The following is a 15,942-nucleotide window of genomic DNA, read 5'->3' as shown; positions in this document are numbered from 1 at the left end:
GCTCGCCATTTGAAACCAGTCCTTTCGACCTATGAGATCTGAGCACGAAAGACCCGGAAGTTTTGCCTGATATTGCAGCCTTGAATACACGAGCTATACGCGCGTAGCATCCAACATACATATCAATAGATTATTTTCTATGGTGGTGATAAGCTCGTAAACATTCGCAATCGGTTCAGGGTCGTGGATATCTATCATGATTATAGGCGTGTAGAATTCGGTGAGGTTACGAAACTATTATTCCGTGGCAGATAGATCCATAAAATTTATTGTCCAGACGCGTAAGAAATATTCACCCATCATAACTCATGCAAGTGACCGTTAACCGTGGTGTTGCCGTGTAAACGAGAGAGTACGCAGTACCCTCGTTTCAAATTATGCGTAGCCCCTGGTTGAATAGTTTTTGTTTTTTCTTTTGCCAATTTTTACGCATTTTAACCACAGCGAGATATTCATAATTTATGCGATACAACGTAAGTTTGTAGATTTGAGAAATTTGAAATGCAACGGCCAACATACGGTGTACAGTTTCGTCTCGTGACGACCTTTCTCTCTGCTACGTATAGAGATGTCATACGCGTATTCAACTCTGGTGGAAAAATACACGAGCGTCGTTAAAGTCGTACCTAATTGTAGTAAAATTGGCCTAAGAAAATAAGAACGAACGAAGCCCACCACGTCTTTATGCCTTTTCGTTAGTCAACGTCATGCCTTCGATCCGCATCTGCAAAGCTCATTATGATAATAGTCTTTAGTACTTCTAGTCTATAAAACACTATAAACGACTCGTACGAACATCGAAGGACAACACCGTGCAAGGCATCACCAATGTCAATTATTTCTTCTTGTCAATACAAATTGCCCAATACTGCCAGGTCTTTCTTATATTTATTTTCTTTATTTTTCTACTACTCAACGAGGTTCACTCGAGGTCTCGGGAATAAAACGATATGCGTAGATCTCGCGAATACCGCGCAGTTCTTCACTTTTATTCACACAAGTTGCCAGGCTTCTTGCTTCTTCGGAAACTATTTACAGCGCATACTACACAACGAATTTTGCGAATCCTCGTGATTACGACTGCCTGATGGGCGTGTGTAACAGTAGTCTGAAAGGAGAGTTCGTTCACCAGATTTCCAGACGATAGGAGAAAGAGACAAACAACATGAATCATAGCGGTCGATCTATAGTGCACGCGATAGTATACCTATGTACGGGATCGAAATTTTGCATACCTTTTTTCACGGTGCACTGACCCCAAACCTAATGAATATAATGACGGGTTTTATCCTCATCAAAATACCCCCAAGTGAAATTATTTTTCGAGTCATAATTTAGGATGAAAGAAACACGGAAGCTTATTGAAACATTCGCAGTTCTAAATTACGCCCGAATCGTAAAAACATACTTCAAACCTCGTTCATGTACATTTGCCTCCAAATTCGTTACGAATATTCTTTTTTTTAACGTTTACACGCGCGTAAAATAATACATGTATTGTAATTACTCACAGAAGCCAGTGTGACAAGTTTCAGAGCTGCCTGAAATTTCCCTGCCAGCAGATGAGCACCGATCACTAAAATGTTAGAAATATAGCATATGTAACTGTAAGAGAATGCAAAGAAGAAATTTCAACTCGGAAAAATTTGACACTTCGAAAAAAGTCACAAGATGCGAAAAAAGTGACGGCCCCAGTTCCCGTGGCAATTCATATCGCCAACCTGCAAATTGTTTGACACAGTATTCGCTGACTGAGCATCCAGCTGAAACATGAATGCAAAACGATACAGCACTTGTCAGAAAAGAAAGTTTTTCATACTTAAAAATTACTAGAAATATCGTCCGTTAAACAATTTCATATAATTTATTGATACATAGAATTTATTGATCGTACGTTTAGCTAACGATATATGTATTATTTTTATCGCAAATTATGTTACATATACATATATATATATATATAGAGTATGTTCGATATACAGTCATTATAATAATACCTTTTACGATGATGATAATAATCATACTAATAATATTAATAATAATAATAAGTAGCAATAGTTAATAATGTTGATAATAATAGTAATAATAATAAACAAAATAATAATAATAATAATAATAATAATAATAATAATAATAATAATAATAATAATAATAATAATAATAATAATAATAATAATAATAATAACAACAACAACAACAGTAATAATAATAATAGTAATATGAGTAGTAATATTCGTATAATGGTAGATATAATATTTATACGTTTATTTAAATATATTTATATATTTTAAATTTTTGCTAAAGCATGTTTTGCTATGCATGTTCGTAACAGCTACATTTTTGGAATGTTTCGGTAATATTTGGATCTGCCGTTCACTTTTTTGAATTTTCAAGCAGATCACTCCGAATGCGTAACGCAATTTGAAACTCCTAACTGAAAATTCGTTCCTTCTACATGTGGGTAATAAATAACATCGATTTGTTCAGTTTTTTCATACATTCACACACAAAGCTATTTACCTACTGTAGCACATTTTAAATGGCAGCTCATTTTTTTCAGTTTCGCAAATGCAACTGAGCCGTTGTACCCATTAATGGTCAATAGATGATTTTCGTTACTATATATTCTTTCTTTCGCGCTGTCGTTTTTCCTTCCTTCATTTCCTCCATCAATTATTTCTTGCATCAATTATTGCATACTTATGTATATTGTTATTATTACTTCACGTGTTTAGAATACGATTGAAAACAGTCGCAGACTTTTTGGGGATTATTTTCAAACGCAAAATTCTGTTCAACCTTTCTACAATTATTCATAAGTGTATATATAATGCATTAAATCTATTAACTATTCGTATATCATTATATGTATTTTATATAATTTTATAATAATTATCTACTTTTAGGTACACATCTTTCTTTTTGTCCACACATGCGAGTATATTTTGAGATCACCAGCTGGAATTATTCTTTGGCTAAAGTTCCGTAAAACTTTATCCAAAAGTTTAATTAAAGTTTCAACAGAAGCATAACTTCATGCTGTGGCGCAGATGATTCAGGCTTATCGTGCTTCAAGGACTATGAAAAAAAATACTCCAAAACGCTTCAATGACAGATGAAATGATTCTTTGCTATCCCAATCATATGTTTCACCGATCAAAAATACTATGTACTAAATCGCCATCTTTATGAATACATAAAAGTAAATAGCATATTCACGTTGTAAATTATTTGCTCCTAGTAATCACCTACGATTTAATCCTTGTCTCTTGCACGGCATCATAGAATGTATATACTTTATGTTTACTCCTATTTCATACCAACATTAATATAATACTTTGATTACTTAGCAATTAATAATTATATATTACTCAATGTATTATATTTCACGCCTTATATCTAGTGACTAGAGTGTACACTCTTTGAATCCTTTGCAGGACGAAAACGCGTAAAGAAAATTAAAAAGGAAACCTATAATTATTGATCGTATCTAATATACGAATCGTATATACATTATACGATTCGAAACTAGCGATTCTTAAATCTAATATTTGGTGTAGCTGTCTCTCACTGAATTGGGCAATTTCTTGCCAACTGAAGCATAACTCAAATGAAACTTACGTAATAATATATATATATATACTTGGTTGACTAACACCTAATTGGATAAATAGACTTATAAGTATTGTACTTTACTTCATAATCTTTCGTCTTAATATTATGCACACATTTTTTTTTACTAGAATTGTCGATACCTGTTCTTTTTTTTAATATTCATATCATGTCTACTGCGTAAATTATTTCTATGAATATGGTAATAACTATTTTTCTACAATTTAGAATGACTATATAACGTTTCTTAGACCATCTGCAAACCGAAATCAACAAGATATGCATGTTGGTAAAGTGTTACATATAATCTCTAAAAAAAGAGTTTAATCGCTATAACGTTATTAACCAACTAACAATCCTAAGTGAAAACATAAATAAGAATGACAATTCAATCAAACTCTCTTAGGGTACATATATATACGTTAAACATATATGTATGTATATATTTAGTTATTGCAAATTGCTAAAATGGGAAAATCTATTAACATTTAAACGCGGGATAGATTTCCTATTCAGCTGTTCCGTATAAGCAGTTACTTATTATTTAAAATTGAATATTTTTCCAAATGATATTTCAGTTCATGAAGAATAAAAAAACATTATCAACATTACCTGGAAAGCCAGCTTTTGTATTTTTCACATAGCCCTTGAAACTCGTAAAACTCCGAAATTACTGAACCACAGGAATTCTACGATATTTAGCTAGATTAACAAAAGAGCAGTATTGTCTTTGCTTAAAAATTAATTCTTCGAAGTTTTTCTTAAGTTTTATAAACTATCCTTGTATCCCCTGCATCACTGCATTGTGGATTACATCAACGTATGATTTCTTACATCATCACTAAGAATAATATAGTAAGCAATATAACGGTTAATTATTTTCTTAGTCACACGTTCGTCACTAACTTATAACTCTCGTAAGTTCTTAAATTATAATTACAGAACTAAACCCTTAACACTACGTATAATTAATTATGTCTGATAATACCGACCTACCTTATTCCTAGGAAACCACATTAATCCGACGAATCCGAATCCGACTCTGGTGGCTGTTCAGGAAATTCATTGTGCACCTCGGGTGTAGCTTCCGGAATTTTCTTACTCAACGTTGCTGTGACGTAAGCGCCTGGTCCCTCTCCTTGCGTATGCTCGATACCAACCCTGATGAAAATCGCATTTATTTCCGTAATTTTCTACACCTCAGGAAGTTCACAATTGGTATTGCTTCTTTAGCCACATCCTCATACGACATACCTATATTCATGCCGCGACAAATTCCTCACGTATTTCTCAGGTGGATTGTCGCTGTCGCTGTTCTGAAGACTCACACTACGCGCTGTTGTGTGAGACACTTGCGTAGCTGGCATTGTGAACTCGACGTAACAATATTCAGCCAGTTGTTCAGGGATCTGATCGTACGAAGTCAAAGCCATTCTACAGACAAGCTGATGGGTCGTGTAGGCACCTGGAAACGAAAGTTATTTCAACTTGGACAGTTGCAATATTCGCCTGATAATATGTACCAATATGTTGGACAACGTTACAGAGTTTCTTCACGCTAATTCCTCGGAAAATTAGGTGCCAGAAATTTCTTTCAGATTGGAACTTGCACGCTACGTAGCTCGAACTCCACTCGACGAATCGATAAAGGCGAACGCAGCGCGTACTGCGTTAATTATAATTAATCAAATGGCAAACAGTACCTTGGCCTTCTTTGGGTAGTCTTGGCATTCTCCAGACTATGGCACGATGCTGATGTTCGTATTTGGCCTGGCCGGAGGTCACCTCCATTAGTTGTGGTTCTAGCGTGTCAACGGCTCCCAAGAATCTCTCTATACCCTTGATCTTCCCAGTTCTTCGATGAGCCGACTTAACAGAGCCGTATCTGAAATGCTTCTCAACTCTAAAGAGGTAGATCCAACACTCGGGAATCGGAAACCGAACCATCACATCCTCGCAGGGCACCTGGCCGAGCTTCCTCGATGCAAAACCGGGCACCAAAATGTCTGCTCTCAGCTCAACCTGTTAAATACGCCTTATGAAATCTGCATTTATGAATAACATTGAGACAGGATTCGTTGAATCACTGTTATTGCTTTCAACAAGAATTCAAGTGTATTGATACACACAAGGATGAGGGTTTACCTTCCGCATTTTATATAAATCATATTACAAATGGTTCTCCCGTATCTACATATGCTAAATATGTGCATGCTTTCCGCCCACCTTGTTTCCGGTTACGCACATGACGGCTTTCAGCTGTAGGGGTAACTCCCTATTCTTAGGGGGTCTTACCCTGAATCTCATCAACTCGATGTAACAGGCATCAGGCGGTTTAAACCTTACAAAATGTTAGTGTGTTATCAATTAGCTTGGCGAGCAGTGCTGATAGTTTTATTACTTTATTATGGGTGCATTTTGTATTGGACAAATGAAATTCGAGGAGTTTGGAAAGAATCTAGGAAATATAAAAAGATAAAACTTGCTTTCATAATAAATACGGAGTAATTTTCACTCACTTTATAATCCTAGATCTTTCGTACTCGTCCTGCTGTACGCAGGAATGGAATTCAACGTTTTCTAACCGAATCCATTCCTCTGTTACCACGGGGATTATATCGTGTCTTCCAACAACTTCTTTACCCTGTCTCCACATATCGTTGATTCCCAACTCAACGTCAGGCATTCCTAGGAGGATTTGTTTGGTTAGCGTACTAACGTCCTTGTGTAGCAGCACTTGGAGATGAAACTCTCCTGAAATATCTCACCTGATAAAAATCCCAAGAAGAAAAGACGGACCCTCGCAATTTGCTTATCAACATGTCCTTCGGCGCTTTGTTCAACGTAAAGCTCGTCGACTACCGTTATTTGTACCTCCTCCATCTTGTAATTCAAGGCTCGATCTCTGTGAGCTGGTAACCGGAAGAGAGCTTCCTCAACGGCGTTCGAAAATTGTTTCATATCCTCGTAACATTGAGAACCAATTTTGAAAAGTTGTGAGATCTGTTTGGGTGTGAGAATTATAAAATTTATTCTTGGAACATTATGAAACGCCGACGCTTGGTTGATGTAAAAATGACAATTATAAATAAAACTGCTTCTACCTGAGGTGCGTGCTCAACAGGAAGTCCCAGCTTCTTAAGATCACTACCAAACTCCTTGACTCCTTGGTAATCTCCCTGGATGGCATACGCCGCAAACTGGCTCAGCTTGTTAGTGATCCTTTCTGCTTTGGTAACCTGACCTGGTCTGACCCCAGGCCTCTCTTTGTAAAAAATGTACTGCAACTTAACTGTGAAGATCTTGCCGTATTGATCGAATTGCTGTGCACCAATATCCGATACTGAATAGCACGCCTGCAAAGGCAGCTCTTGGAACGGATCCTTGTCATCTTTTCCATTGAATAGTTGAAGAACCGGATTATCGCCTTGATAAACTAATTTCACAAAGATTTTCTTCCAGAATCTTTGACCAGTGATCTTCTTTTTATTTGGCTGACGCAATTGCATCTCCCATCCGTCTCCGATATACGTCACTCGTGGAAAATCCTCCAATGGTTGACTTACATCTTCGTCAAATAACGGAGTTGGTGGAGTTTCCTGGAGAGTCAAAAAATAAATTATTCTCCACCATGCTTCAAGCTCATACGCTTTAAAGCCTCAAGTCAAGTCAAGTGTTTGCCAACCTGAGAGTCAGTTCTGGTCATTTCGCCGGCCTGTGCTGTCTCCAATGGTAAAGCAGCTTCTTGAGCAAATCCAGCAGACTTGTCGAAGGGATTAAAACGCGGAGAAGAATCAGCGTAGGCAGAATTCTGCGGACTTCTTGGTGGTGGCGCAATGACAGGCACCGGACCACCTTCCGTGGCTGTCAGCTGATCCCCTTCCTTTGGTCTAAGAACATACTCTGCTATACTTACTTGCTATACAAGAGATGTATAAATTCCTCTTCGTGAAAGGGGACAATATATTTCTAAAGGCATTTACACTAGAGCGCTAACTTACTTGATGAATATACTGAAATCTGGTGCTTCATCCGAATCCACAGATTCGGTCCTTTTCGCTTTGTTATCCTGAGGTGGTGCTGTCATACTAAGAAAAGAATCGAAGCCTTCGTTCTCACCAAAACCTGTCGCAGTTTCAGACCCGGCCACGGATGAATCACCCCAAACTTATGAGAAAAATTTAAAAACTGTTAGTAGGACCGAAAGAAAAATTTTGGTAATAAAATCACTAAACACCAGTGTGCTCTTACCGTCGCTAGATGTGTCCATCGCAGTTTGTCCAGCACCAAACGCATCGAAAAATGACTCTCCCGGTGGTTCAGGCTCCGCCGCTTTATCGAACTTAGAAGCGAAAGCGTCGAAAGCATCTCCTGTGGATTCAATGACTTTAGCTGTTGCGGAGAAGTCATCGAGACCTTCCGTTTGGTAAACCCCACTAGAAGGAAATTCAGAGGCTAGTTCAGGGCTGGTAGAAACCAGAGAAGGTTCCTGTTCCGACTGGCTCAAGTCACCCAGTAGATCCGATGCAAATGTAGTGGTATCCTGTTGCGCAGAGAACAGAGCGGAGGTCGTATTCACTCCTGGGACCGTTTCAGTATACAGAGGTTCAATTATTCCAAAAGCAGAAGCAGTCGAAGATACGAAAGACTCGGTCAATGGTTCTGCAGTGGTCATCATAGTCGGGGCTTGATCAAGCATGGAAAATGTAGAACTCGTTAGTTGCGCTCCAATGGTATCAGAGAAAGTGGTCTCTGCAGTAGAAGAGAAGTCAGCTGACGCGATGTCCTGGATGAAGTCAGAAGCTGTGAACGGGCTGTTGGCCGAGAACGGTGTCTCCGAACTGATGGATAGTCGCTTTTCAACCGCGCTTGCGGCACTCTCGGTCGGATAATCTGAGGTGTGAATCGCGTCACCCTGGGGAATCTCAGTTTCCACATCTGCAAACGGATTCTCCTGAGTACTAGTAACCCTTGTGATAACGGAAGTTTCAGTACTAGAGAACAAGGTGGGTTCCGTCTTTGGAGCAGAAAATATCATGTCTGATGCGGAAGTGGGTATATTATCCAGGTTCGGTGCATCGAAGAGATCCATTATGTCGCTATTTCTCAAGTTTGTCTCAGGCTTGCTGTCGTCTTGGGCAAGTTCTGGTACGTTGCCGTCGACGTCTAGCAGATCAGCAAAACTATGTTCTGGAGTTGGCGACGGTGAATGCATCAGGGTAGGACTTGGAGTTCTTGTTGCTTGGAGGCGGTCCAATAGATGATTAGACGTAGCATCCATCGCACCGGTCACCGAGAGAATCAAATCTTTGGTTTTCGTTGTTTGAGAAGAAGGTGGAGGAGGAGGCTGAGGCCTTGGCGGAGGAGGTCTCATGGGCGGTGGTTTTCCATTTTTAGGTTCAAGAACTTCAGCTGGATACCCTGTTTGAACGATCATTACTGGGGATGTTTTACTAGTTTCTTTTGGACTGCCGAAAAGGTCGGTCTCTTGATCTAGTGGCTTCTGTTGTTCAGGTTCTGCCTGACCAAATAAGTCTGTATTTTCACCACCGTAAATGTCATTCGATTGCATATCCATCGGAAATGCAGTTACCGAGGAAGTTTCAACGCCGAACAGAGAACTTGGCGCTGTAGTTTCTACGCCGAAAGATGCGAAAGGATTGTTGGAGTCTATAGTAGATGGTGGTTGATAACCTGGATCGACACCGAAATTTAAAAATGGATTTTCACCACCGCCAGATGCTGTTGCAGGGCCAAAGTCCTGCAGGAATGGATTCGAAGCTTGCTGATTTCCAGCAACATCAGTTTGATCGTCATAATCGTCCATAAGGAACGGATTTCCACCCTTGGATTCCATCTTGAACGAGCACTAAACTTCGTCAATATCTAGCAACAATAAATAGAGACAGTACTTATCTGCGAGCGCTCAACGATTAGCAGTAAACCAATAGTCAACGAAAATGAATAAAGTGGAAACGATATTACAATTCGATAATTATTATTTTTCTATCAATTCCGACTCGAGTAATTTCAACTCTGTCTTGCCAGGGCCAATCGTGGCAAAGCTTGTGTCAAAAGGATCGATATCCTCTTCCTCGGGAAATTCTCTCGATTGAAAGGGTGTCAAAACTTTTACGCCTGTATCTCGACCAGACAACCCCAGAAAATCTTGTGGCTTCTCCGGTTCGCCGGCCCGCGGATCAAAATCGTCTTCAACAGAAAGTTCTGGATCAAAATTCTGCTCGTTGCAGAGTTTCTTCGAGGGTAATTGTTCAGGTATTTCGCTTAGCTCACTTTCAAGTATCCTTAGTTCAGCTTTTCCAGGAAGAATATTACCTATAATGGAAGTGTCAAATGGATCGGTGTACAAAATGTCTTTCTCTTGAATGGTTACCGTGGCCTCAATTCTTGGCGTTAAAGGTTTCGCATCTACTTTAAACTCAGCGTCCAGTAGACTCTCTTGTCTTCTGGGTTTAGCCTTTTTGTTGTGAGCTTCGATATTCACCTCGAAGACCGATTTTTGCTGCTCTTCGGATTCCTCTATCAAAGAAGTGGACACACCCACGATCTTCAAACTCTTCGGCCTAGCAGTAGTCGCTGAAAAATCCGAGAATCTTCTTCCTTGATTGATCTCAGCTCCCTCAGCTCTCGGATTAAAGTCGTGATCACTCAAGCTATGAGAAAGCTGGGAGTCTCGCTTCAACAATTCGGATTCTATCAATTTTAACTCTTTCTTTCCAGGTGCAACTTTTGCCACAAAGCTTGTGTCAAAAGGATCGATGTCAGCCTCGTCGCCGGGTTCGTCTTCAGATAAAACTTCTTCAAACGATCTCTGAGAATATGGTGTCAAAGGCTTCGAGGGAATTGATTTTTCCTCTTCTGAAGTCTTGAGCAAATCAGGTCGTTGAGACGGAGTTGGTAAATCAAATGCGACACTTTTTACGGGAGCAGCGAGCCCGAGTTCTTCTGGTCTAGATGGTTTCCGACCTTGTTGAGGAACTACGGCGTCATCTGCGTCCCCAAAAGTAACTTCAAAATTAGGAGGAGATGGTTTGACAACTTTCGGAGGTGCGGGAGGTCGAGACGGAGCAGATTTGACAGGAGTTTCGTCTCCTCGTGGATCAAAGTCGTCGTCAGAGAGAGGCTCGGCGTTCTCAACTTCACCAAGAAGTTCCCGTTCAAGGAATTTAAGCTCAGTTTTTCCAGGCGGAAGCTCCACTACGCCAGAGGTATCAAAAGGATCGACGTAGGTGATCTCTTCAATTGGGGCGATGGGCTGATCAACTAATTGACTTAGATCTGTGACAGAACCACCTAAGAGATCCTTTTGAATAGTCGAAGAAGCGTCAGTGTCAAAGATGTCACCGTCTTGGTCGTCAGCGTTCTTTATAAGCCCAGTTTCGTAATCACGACTGAGGCCAGCAGGATCGGTAAGAGATATAGCGACTTCAGAAATGGGAAGATCTTCAAGCTCCTTTTCGATGCATTTCAATTCCGTCTTCCCCGGTAAAAGATTTTCAGCAAAAGTAGTATCGAACGGGTCTTCCTCGTTTACAAAAGTTGCAGCTTCAAAGCTTGCCTCAATTATCTCACTCTGAAACTTGTTTTCCTCAGATTCTTTGGCACTAAAAGGATCGTCAGCTTCTTCAAGTTTCAAAGGTGTTTCCGAAGTCGTGCTCAGATCAAACTCAGTATCATCCAAATCAGGTATTTCTTCAAGGATAGTTTTTTCCCTCAGGACCTCAAACTCGGAGATATCAACTGGGTCAGAGTCGAGTTTGAAAGTGGTGGTTGCGTTGGTCTCCGGTGTAACCGGTCTTGGCAAGACGGGTGGTAGCTTCGTTAAGTCGACAGGAATGTCAGGAAGATCGGAATCATCATCAAGAAGTGTTTTCTCTACGACAGCTGACTCGACAACTCCGGTGGACGGTAACGAGTCCAGTTGCTCAGACTCGTCAAAATCACCAAGCAGCAAATCGTTTTGGGTCTTAACCTTCCTAGGTCTGGATATCTTACAGGTGCTCACGTGATCTATACGACCGGACAATACTTCAACGGCGTTTCCTAAGCTAACAAGTTTATTTCCTCGTTTGTCAACGGTCTTCAGCACCTTGTCAGCGCTCGTTGTATCGAAAGGATCGTCTCCAAGTTCCTCCTGCGTAGGACTTTCCGGAATGTAGGCGAGTTGAACGTCGATGTTCTGAAGAACGTCTACATAAGTGGTGTCGAAGATGTCTTCTTCCGCTGAGTCTTCCTGGTCATCTTCGTCGTCGGGTATCTCGACGAAACCATCAGAGACGTCGTTAACGGGTTTCTCTTCCTCTTCGGGGCTCTTTTCACCAATTGGATTACCACTCTCGTCGAAGCCTACCCACCGCTTGGCCTTTTTCTTATCATTTTGAGCATTGGCTACCTTAGGATCCTCTAGCGGTGCTTTGCGTTGGAAAAAGGACGTCGACTTGATGCGGTCTAGGTCACCCTGACTTTTCTTCAAGATCGAGTCTACACCAGCTGTCAAAGCCTCGAACTTCTTCCACTCGTCAGATCCCGCGGCTGCGGAGTCTGCGTTGGGCTCAGCTGCACCAGGGTCGCCACTCTCGGCGGCTCTTTGCTGGGCCTCGGCCCGCTCTCTCCGGTAACGCTCAAGCTCTTCGGGGTCAAACTCGTCCTCCTCCGCCCCCTTCTTTCCCTTCTTCTGCTTTTTCTTCTTCTTCAGACCCTTGGCTAGCTTGTGCATCCTCTAAGAGCTACCGCGGTGTGACGGAGGCCTCTGGAATCATTCCAAGACAGTCGCCGTTTAACCGCAAACTGGGTAGTTAAAAATTAAAAACTCCCACCGACATTCAAAACTATATGTATTTGTTTTAAGCTGACATTTCACACGTTAACGAGCGTTCCTGTTTTAAACAACTGGCAGGAGAATACACTGGTTACCTTGAATCTGTCAAAATCAGTCTAAGGGTCTGTACATACGTAAAAGTCTTTTGGCATTGTTTAATATTCCGACCGATAACGGCTACGCCGTGTAGAAGCTGCAATCGCAATGAAATTCAGGCTTCCGTTAATGACAGAGTAAATTTTATTTTTCAATTTTTCAGCGTGGGTGAAATTTTTCTGTTGCTAGAAGTTATACCTAAATAAGTCTCGGAGAGGCAAAAACATTCTACAAATAATGATACTGAGGTTGAACTTTTCATCTGGCTGATTTTAATACATTGTACGGGATGTTTGCCAAGCGTCGGTGCGATCGATGTATGGCACCGCACTACACCAGAACCTTTCTATATACATACTCTTTACTCGCATATGCAATAAATAAGCTTATATATTCATACCACATGCAGAATTTACATTTTAATTAAATTCTCAGCGTGCCAACGGCTTCTTAACATTTCTGGATTCAGGTAAGTGATTCAAAATTCCCTTAGTTATTTCTCATCACTCCTTCAATATTAAGGGCAAAGGCTAGAGAATTACGTACTTTAAAATGAGATCAAACCGACTTCAATGACTGCAATTAAAGTTCAACACACGGATATAAAAATAACTGTATTAAATGACAATAATCTTTACCTTGCAGGGTATGTTTCAACACCCATTACCGACAAAAATCTGCACAATCCTCTGCATTTGCAATCAACCAGCGCTCGTGGAGAAATGTTTAATTATCTCTGGGGTTTAAATCGATTCCCATCAAAGTAACCTGGCTCTTTGCCTAAATCAAGATTCCCTCAGATATCTAAATGCGAAGTGAGATCCAAGCAATTCAAAGAACTTTGAATATTTCTTATAATCCACAAGCAGCACTGCAAATCGAGAGCGAACCGCGGTATGATGAAAAACTGACGTCATATATCACACTCGTCGCACGATGTTTGAATTTAGTTGAACAAGAAATTAAGAAATAATGAATCAAACTTCATTGTGTATTTCACCTTTTTTTTCACTCTTCTCGATGACGAAATTTGACCCAGTTGAATGCGGTGAAATTGACGAGCTAGTTATTTCGAGATTATCGATTCGCGGTACCGTGGGGTAAGCAACGGGTGCCGGTAAGAGAAAGAAGGTAGATCCGAAGCTCGAGCTAGTGCGAATGAATGAGCAAGAGACGCGACGAAACGTAAAGCGAAGACTTAAGTCGAACTTATATTTAGAAATCAGTACTTTTGCTCTGCGGCCGTATGAGCAAAAAATTTATGGACCTGGGCACTTGATAGACTATAAACTGAAAGTCTATATTAAATGGAAGACTAATTCAGAATTGCCATCGTAAGATTCATGGTAATAAATGATAAACTTGAGTAAAATCTGAATCTGTAATGGAAGCTATTTTTGATTCTTACTGCCGGGATATTCAGCTTACTCTTTCACAGGTATGAAACTAATTCTTGCACTTGTTTAAACACCGAGGGCAAGTAATGATGACGGTCAAAAATAATTTTACATGATATCCTTGCGGTTTCACGTTACTTTAGTTTTTCACCGTAGTTCTGAATGAATAAATTTATAGATGAAAATGTTAAGTAAAGGAGTGGCATTGATAGTTTTTCTCCCAGCGATGACGAGCACATAACTTTTCCGTAAAATACGGAAGTGTGGCGACAATTTCGATTTTTTGCTTTGAAGTATATGAAAATAAAAATTTTCAGTACCTTGTGAAAAGCTCCATTTTCAAGTGACACTTTAGTTCGTTATCGATTTGGCCTTCGAACCCTTTTGATCTCTCGGCACTTACACAACCTCTCATAGACGTAATTTTGAGTGAACTGATTTTATCCTATTACAATTTCTTTTGATCGAATCCTTCGACAATTTATTATGAAAATCTGATAGCAATCGCGGAGTTGATTATTAATTACATTGTTTCATATATTGATAACGGAATCTTTCCTCGGTAAGCTTATGTTAAAATATATAGGAAATTGTAAAGATGACCAAAAGTATGGAAAAACTCAGCGAATGTTTTCATTAAATTCAATGAAACATAGAACAAATGTCGACGAGATGAATTAAACGATTACTTCAAAAACTCGAAAAGTCCAAACGCGGACTCCATTACTGCAGAACGAGGCCGATTCGATTGAATGACTTTAAGCTCCCCCAACTCGCTACATATCGACAGCTACTTACAATTAGACACGCACCCGGAAGTGATTCTCGATCAATGATCGAAAAGTAATTGAGAATTTGCGAAAAAAAGGTGAAATTGCGAGATGGATAAGTCTCGGAGTATATCATGCAGACTCCCGTGTAGCAGGCAGGAAGATGGTAGGTAACGTTAGTCGATACTCACAATTTGAGCCTCATCAGCCCCGTCGACGATGTGCACATTTTTTACGCGTCATTCCGCGACTACAGCCAAAAAAGAATGGTATTATTAATAACTTCCCGATCACTACACTGGCCGTGGACGTGTGGCAGCGTAAACCTTTGCAGCTGCAAGTCCAATATTTCCGAAGCCCGCCGAGAGCCTGAGGCTCTGATGAAAGCGCCGGCTCTGCTGACTCGCTCGCGCAAGCTATTTCCAACATCGATCCGTTCGCCGAGAATGCGCGAATGCGCGCACCCCCGAGGACGCGGACGTGGGCGAATATCCCCGTGTAAAACACGCGCGCGTGATGCCGTGTAGGAACGTGTGCCGGATGCATACACGTATACCAGCTAATAAGGGGGCGAGAGAGAAAGAGGGTGGATCTTACCCCTCCGAGCAGGGCTTGTATAAGGTAAAATGTTGGACGATGTCACGTGGGTTTTAACGCTCGATGACGATCGTCTGACGATACCGAAGTCAGATCCGATTCGTCATCCCGATACTTTTTGTATCAGCGTCAGTTCGAGGGATCTTTTACTTATATTGTCTATAGACTTTCTTTAGCCTCATATTACTGGATTATACTCGTAAATACTGTGTGGCAAAGTTTCGACGTTTTCCTTAGCAACTGTATAATGTTCCTCGGGTAGAAGATAAATCGTTAAGAACGAATGCCATCCCAATCGACGATAGATGGCTTAAAGTTTCGTCAACCAAAAGAGCGTTATATAAACGAATCTATAAAATACACGTACAATCGGTACTAAATTAAAAAAAAAAATATTGAGTTTCTCTTGATAGGAATAGGTATTCTTTCACGATTCGTATAGAATTTAACTGTCGATTACGATAAAAAGACTGCTGAAATGACAATAATTCGTATTAGTTTGCAAATCAAGGCTTCTACGTGATTCTTAACTGTACAGATAAGGGCGTACAATGTAAGTGTGCACGGTTCGTCGCTTATTCCTCAACTGCGATAAGCGATGATAAAGGCGATAAAGGTAATGTCTACCATT

General features: G+C 40.3%; 2 protein-coding genes across 4 annotated transcripts; both read right to left on the bottom strand.

The window, feature by feature from the left end:
• Positions 1-3,580: 3,580 nt before the first annotated feature.
• Positions 3,581-9,484, bottom strand: LOC124222326 (protein stoned-B-like). The gene is made up of 10 exons (XM_046633146.2): positions 7,864-9,484; positions 7,614-7,779; positions 7,298-7,502; positions 6,717-7,211; positions 6,381-6,615; positions 6,132-6,300; positions 5,839-5,953; positions 5,316-5,634; positions 4,867-5,077; positions 3,581-4,773 (listed from the first exon to the last, which is right to left on the bottom strand). Exons 1-10 carry the CDS (start codon positions 9,467-9,469, stop codon positions 4,629-4,631), a joined length of 3,666 nt encoding a protein of 1,221 aa, XP_046489102.2. The 5' UTR covers positions 9,470-9,484; the 3' UTR covers positions 3,581-4,628.
• A 126-nt stretch (positions 9,485-9,610) lies between these two features.
• Positions 9,611-15,138, bottom strand: LOC138191079 (protein stoned-A-like). Of its 3 annotated transcripts, none has more exons than XM_069136946.1 (3): positions 14,906-15,138; positions 13,186-13,351; positions 9,611-12,382 (listed from the first exon to the last, which is right to left on the bottom strand). In XM_069136946.1, exon 3 carries the CDS (start codon positions 12,347-12,349, stop codon positions 9,611-9,613), a length of 2,739 nt encoding a protein of 912 aa, XP_068993047.1. In that variant the 5' UTR covers positions 12,350-12,382; positions 13,186-13,351; positions 14,906-15,138. The 3 variants fall into 3 exon arrangements, with proteins under 3 accessions (XP_068993047.1, XP_068993048.1, XP_068993046.1); XM_069136947.1 differs by lacking the exon at positions 14,906-15,138 and adding an exon at positions 14,265-14,281; XM_069136945.1 differs by lacking the exon at positions 13,186-13,351 and having other exon boundaries at positions 14,906-15,137.
• Between the last annotated feature and the right edge of the window lie 804 nt (positions 15,139-15,942).

Source organism: Neodiprion pinetum, chromosome 6 (genome assembly GCF_021155775.2).
Source record: "Neodiprion pinetum isolate iyNeoPine1 chromosome 6, iyNeoPine1.2, whole genome shotgun sequence".
In the NCBI taxonomy this organism is placed as follows: Eukaryota; Metazoa; Arthropoda; class Insecta; order Hymenoptera; family Diprionidae; genus Neodiprion; species Neodiprion pinetum.
Note: the sequence above shows the minus strand (reverse complement) of the source record. Positions and strands in the feature narration are given on the sequence as shown.

What these genes read in the sequence shown, in the direction of transcription:
- LOC124222326 (XM_046633146.2), bottom strand. Translation starts at nt 9,469, where the DNA reads ATGGAATCCAAGGGTGGAAATCCGTTCCTTATGGACGATTATGACGAT. An exon ending in TGACCAGAACTGACTCTCAG is followed by an intron (nt 7,212 to 7,297) that starts GTTGGCAAACAC and finishes TTGACTCTCCAG; the next exon opens with GAAACTCCACCAACTCCGTT. An exon ending in TGTGCGTAACCGGAAACAAG is followed by an intron (nt 5,635 to 5,838) that starts GTGGGCGGAAAG and finishes CGTATTTAACAG; the next exon opens with GTTGAGCTGAGAGCAGACAT.
- LOC138191079 (XM_069136946.1), bottom strand. Translation starts at nt 12,349, where the DNA reads ATGCACAAGCTAGCCAAGGGTCTGAAGAAGAAGAAAAAGCAGAAGAAG.